Consider the following 6,341-nt stretch of genomic DNA (forward strand, 5'->3'; position numbering starts at 1 on the left):
TATATATATATATATTCGAAGCTTCTAAACCGCTTACATCGTCTAAGCGTAGTCGTGAATGGGAAAAGTACAAAATACATCGCATCTTTAAATCATTTCTACTCAACTTCCCCGATTAATTAATTAATAATCCTAATTACATTTCTTAATCTCTCTCTCTCTCTCGAATCTCTAAAAAATCCCAAGACCGGAGGCAGCGTAGCATCATGGGGGGCCGCCACCAAAAATTCTATACTCCATGCCTAACCAACCGCCTCCCATTGACGGGAGGAAAGCATTTCCTCCATAGATGTAATTCTACCACTTTCTTCTACCAGCACAAGTCCCATCTAGATGAATTCAACACCTTTTTCTAGTTTGGTCAAATGAGCGAAGTGAATCGCCTCGCCTCGAAATTCCTTTCCGCCCATCTATGCAGGGATAAACTCTCAGCAAATAGCCAAATCAACAATTTACTCCAGGCCCCTACTGAACAATCACACGTCCAAAATGAAGCCATGCGAGAGGCTGTCATAGGCTCCCGACACCGTTCAACAGTGCAGGACAAACTCAACAAATAGCCAAATCGGATATAGGTCCTAGGCAGGAGGTTGTCATAGACACTCGTCTTTGTCCGACCAAACGCCGTCTTAAGAACCCGACCCTGTCCGGCCGGGAGCTCACCAGGCTCCCAGACCAATATTCATGTGCTAACTAGAACACCCCCGCCACATCTATGTATACTAGGGGTATAAAATGAAATCATAAATCCCCAATTCCTATAATTAAGGGCCCATTTCATGAATAAAAACTAATCAAATTTACTGTTCTATACTATGCCTTTATTCTATACTATGAATAAAGGGCCCATTGTTTGTATAAAATGAAATCATACAAACAATTTACTATGCTTTTACTCTCCCCCCTTTGCTCTCTATTCCTTAGTTGTGTCTCCCAGATAATTTTGGATTCACATCCTAGAAGGTACGATGAGTATGAAGTCATATCACCGACAAGAAGAGGAGCACAACTATCATAGAGAGAAGAGGGTGGCCAAAGAGCAATAGCCAACGTAGAACCAACACGAGAAGACATAGAGGAATGCAAGAGATGAGAACTCATATCATGGATCGGGTATCGAGTCAGAACGTGGAGTTCCTAAGAACCGTCGCAGCCCAAGCAAGAGGTCGGGTCCACCAAGAGCAGAACCTGCTGTAGGAGGCCACATCGACGTACAACAACAGAAGATTGAACAATGACCCTAAGAGAGCCAATGACTCACAGTAAAAGACAACGTAAGATCAGCACAGGTGGAGAAGCAATGACTCGGGCGCAAAGTAAGACCATTCAAGTCGGAGAATCCTTTCTTCATTTATGTTTTTGGAATTGAACTCCAAGAAAAGTTTAAGCTTCCAGTGTCGAATGCCTATCAGGGGCGGTTAGATCCCAATGAACAGATCACCTCACTCGAATCTTCAATGTGCCTGCTAAAGGTCTCAAATGCTTTCAAGTGCAGATTGTTCTTTACCACTCTTAGTTCATTAGCCTTGAAGTGATTCCATTCACTCTTGGCCGGAAGCATCAAAATTTATTAAGATCTCCAAAGGCATTTCTTAGCATAGTTTTCAAGCGCCCGAGCACCAAAGAAGAGCACGTGGGCTCTGTGACAAATGAAGTAGGGACCAAATGAGAGCCTGTGCTTTTATATCCTTCGTTTCCAGAGGGAAATGAAAGAGTTTAGAAATTTCTAAATTTAGTCTCACATTTCTAAAAATAGACATAAATATGTTGTTGTCATGCAAGCCAAAAATTATTCAGTAAGATTTAGTAAAAAAATTCTCCCTATTCTCTTAAAAAAATTCCAATAAATATATTGGAGCTTTGTTGAATTATTTGATTGGGTGTTGTATCAATATATTTACAATTGCCGACCTGAAACACTTATCTGTCTCGATTCTAATCTTCAATGGAGAAAATTATGACCTTTGGTACATTAAAATGAAGAACTATTTTCACTCACAAAATTTGGAAGATCATTAACGAAGAATTCAATGTTCTTAAAGTTACTTTAATGAAGATATTTGGAGAAAATTAACAAAAAGGCTCTCAAGTTTTTTTGTTTCTTAACAGAGAATGTTAAATGACATCTTTTCTCAAATCTTCGGTGCATTAATTGTAAAACAACATAGAACACATTATTGGAGGAGTTTCAAGGATCTAAGAAGATACACTTCATTAAATTATAGAAACATTAAAGAGATTTTCAGAATCTTAAAATAAAAAAAAAAACGACAACAAAAGATTACTATTCCAAGATAAAGAAAATATTTAATCAAATGAGAGCCTATGAAACAACCATTTTTGACAAGAAAATAGTAAAAAAGATACTAATTTCTTATTCAGAAAAATGTGATATAATAATTTATGCTATTAAAGAATCAAGAGATATATAAACTTTATTATCAACATAATTAATGAGCTGTCTTGAAGTATATGAAAAAAGATTGAATAAGAGAAGTGAGAATACCAAAGAAAATGCATTCAATTTAAAAAAAATCTGTGATCTTATGAAGCAAATGAAAGTGGGAGAAATTCACAAGAAAATTTTAAAACTAAAAATAATCAAGAAAAATGTTGCAAAAATATCTTCAATGTGGCATTTGCAAAAAAGCACGATTTAAACAAAGAGTATTGGTTTAGAGTAAAACCACAATATCAAAATTGTAAAAATCTTGAGCACATAGAAAATATTTGCTGATTAAAGAAAATTCAGAAAGGCAATTTTTCAGAAGGGAAAATGTGAAAATATAAATCTCTTCTATGCTTGTTAAATTGCATTAGAAAAGAGGAAAGATACATCGTATCTAAATATTGGTTATGGTAATCACTTGACAAAAAATAAAGAAATATATTGTTCCCTTAAGAAAAATCAAGACGAAAGTCAAAAAAGGAAATTGTGATTTTATGGAGGCAATAGGAAGAGAGACACCATAGCTATTAACATAAGATATGAGAAGAGATACATCAATTATGTAATCTTAGTCCCAAACATAAATCAAAATCTACTCAACGTGGGTCAAATGATTGAGAAATGATACTCTCTAAATTTTGATCAGAGAGATGCTTGCACAATGTATAATAAGCAAGAAAAATCTCTTGAAATTACAAAAGATCAAGATGAAAGAAAACATGTGCTTTCTTATTAGTGGAAATACATAAATAATGTAACCATGAAGACAAATATATAAGTCATGTCTATGGCACAAGCAACTTGGGCACTTCAACTCCCATGCATGGGCTGAAGATTCTACACCAAAAAAGACATAATAAGAGGTCTCCTTATAATAAAGGAAATCAATGATGTCTATGAAGGATGCTTGTTCGGTAAACAACATCAACAACCATTTCCATCAGATGAATCATGAAGAGTTAATGATCCATATGAACTTATTCACGCTAACATTTGTGGACCAATGCATACTCCATCACTAGAGTAAAATAAATACTTCATCATTTTCATTGATGACCACACAAGTATGATATGAGTCTAATTCTTACGACAACAATCATAAATATTTGATATTTTAAAAAAGTTAAGATTTATGTTTAAAAATAAAGTGAAAATTATTTGAAGACATTAAGAAGTGATATTGGTGAGGATTCTACCCCCAATAAGTTCGACAAGTTTTACGAAGAAAAAGATGTTGAATGACAACTGATAGTTGTATATGCACTAGAGCAAAATAGAGTTTCCGAAAGGAAGAACAAAACTATAATACAAACAATAAGAACTATGTTGTTGTATATGAGCCTTCAAAAAAGTTTTTAATCTAGTCTATCTATTAAATAGATTTCCAACTAAAGCAGTGAAATACAAGATACCAATTGAAGCTTGGAATTGAAAGAGGCCATCTATAGAACATCTAAGTCTCTTCGGTTGTATTTGTTATGTTCATATTTCACAAGAAACAAAATGTGTAAGTTAAATATAAAAATAAATTTTCTTCAGCTATAGTACTTAACCTACACAGAAGTGAGATCAAGATATATATATTTCACAATAGATATTTATAGAAAATCTTTAAAAAAGTTTAAGATGAACAATTACAAGATAATAACTACCCTACAAGAAAACAAGTAACTTATGAAACATGATAATACACTAAAGAATGACAACACATTTTATAGAAGTCTCATTCGGAGCTTACTTTATCTAATAATTACAAGACCAAATATCATGTATGCAACAAGTCTGCTCCAAAGATTTATGCAAAGTCCAAGCTAAGTTCATCGAGAACAATTAAGAGTTCTTAGATATCTACAAGTAATGAAGAACTATGACATTTCATATGAATACATTCCTAATTCAAGGCTAGTCGGATATACTGATAGTGATTTGGAAGGATCAGTGGATGGCATGAAGTACACCTTAGGATATGCATTCACACCAAATTCATGAATATTTTCTTGGGCATAAAAAAAGCAAGCACTGTTGCAGAATCATCAACTGAAGATGAATATATTGTAGCAACCACAACTACAAAAAAAGCTATATGACTAAAATCCATACTAAAAGATATGGGGCGAGATAGATAAAGGAGCTAGAAAAGTCTATTATGACAATAAAACAACTATACCAACTATAATGGGGGCGTTGAGTGGGTAAATCAGATTTTGGACTCACTTCCACACAGAATGTAGCATAAGCCAACCAACTTATTGATGAGGTGAGAGTCTCCATTCGGAGTAAAAAAATCCTTTATTTCATGGAAGAACGAAATATATTGGCATCAAATATTATTTTATTAGAAAAATTGAGACGAATTAGAAAATTAAACTCAAAGCACTGCAAGACTGAAAAACAATTAGCAGAAATATTCACAAAGGCAATTCCAAAAGAAAAGTTTAAACTGTCACGCAATATAATTGGAATAATTGAAATTTGCATCAAGAAGAGTGATAAGCTTATTTCTTCAATATTCTAGAAGGGTCTATTAATTCTTCAGTAGAAGATTCTAGAATATTTGCATCAAAGGAGGCTTCTCTTGAATTTTTAATCAGAAGAATCAAAACACATGTTTTTCTAGAATAAAAAATAATAGTTTAGAAGTTCATAGATTTAGTCTCTCCATCTTCCCTACAAAAAAAAAATTCGAAGAGAAATAGATACGTAGGGATTATTTAATAATTATATCATTGAGGGGAGCAAGAAAAAGAGTTATGATGAAGATGCGAGCAGGCTCCTAATAATCTGTGCCTGAGCGCTGTTGCTGTCCATAGTTGCCATGAGCTCCGACAGCCGCTCGCTGAGGTCGTCGATTTCCCGATGAAGGCTTCTTATGTAGCTGCACGTCTCTTTCAACAGCTTCGATGCCGATGCCTGCGCGCGTTTATCAACAAAAGCTAGCTAGTATCAGTTTAACGAATTTGCCAGGCGCGGCCGAGTATTCATATATTAATTAATTATTCAACAATTATTATACATATTTGGTAAATTGCATGCAGCCTACAACATGAGATGACAGAGAGTTTTAGGTGAATATACACAAACCCTAGTGGTGTTGCGGCGCCGGCGAGACTCGGGTAGAAGAGATTGGAGCTTGGAGATGAGCTCGCTGATCTCATCGTCAGTGATCGGCCTGGCGTTGCTCCTAGGGCTGGACATCTCTCTCTTCCCTCTGCACTGCTGATCAGGCTAATTAAGGAATAGGCAAGCAGTAAGAGTTAGAACAATGGATGGATGGATGATGGAGAAACAAGGAATAGATAGAAGAGAGTTGGAGGAGGGTACCGTCACTGTGTGTATGTGTGAGGGACTACTGCGAAAGGCAATTTAATGCTGAACTATATTGAGAAAGGTAAGGGCAGATGTGGGCCCAAATGTTCCCCGAGGACCCGAACAGTGGGACCAGCTTCCCCGCCCCGCCCCAAACTTGTGTCACCTCTTTTCCTACTGGTCTCTGGTAATTTGCACGGTTAAATGAACAATATTTAACTTGCATTGCAAAAATGTAATTTTAAAACACATTGCCAAGTTTTTAACACAAAAATATCATTTTTTTTTTATTTTACAAGGACTTCTGTCACTGGTCAAATCGGCAACACATGTTTAATCTGTGTTGTATATATTTATAGTCTGCCTATTCACTTGATGTGAGTCCCCAATTTTTAAAATTTATATTATTTCTTGATTCAGTTTCATTTTAAAAATGCACTTCATTTTTGGGTTTTGAAAACCTCAATATCCACTACTTTCCATTTAACTGAACAAATAAACAAATTGAAATATCAAAATAATCAAATAGAGGATCGTGAAATTAAATTTATATTATTCTTGATATTTGTTCAGGGCAGGACTCCAA

The 6,341-nt window shown here is 35.0% G+C and overlaps 1 protein-coding gene across 1 annotated transcript; it reads right to left on the minus strand.

The window, feature by feature from the left end:
• Positions 1-5,090: 5,090 nt before the first annotated feature.
• Positions 5,091-5,767, minus strand: LOC110028974 (transcription factor ILI3-like). Its single transcript, XM_020731061.1, has 2 exons — positions 5,531-5,767; positions 5,091-5,359 (listed from the first exon to the last, which is right to left on the minus strand). Exons 1-2 carry the CDS (start codon positions 5,642-5,644, stop codon positions 5,198-5,200), a joined length of 276 nt encoding a protein of 91 aa, XP_020586720.1. The 5' UTR covers positions 5,645-5,767; the 3' UTR covers positions 5,091-5,197.
• Between the last annotated feature and the right edge of the window lie 574 nt (positions 5,768-6,341).

The sequence above is a fragment of the Phalaenopsis equestris genome, unplaced genomic scaffold (assembly GCF_001263595.1).
Source record: "Phalaenopsis equestris unplaced genomic scaffold, ASM126359v1 Scaffold000540, whole genome shotgun sequence".
NCBI lineage: Eukaryota > Viridiplantae > Streptophyta > Magnoliopsida > Asparagales > Orchidaceae > Phalaenopsis > Phalaenopsis equestris.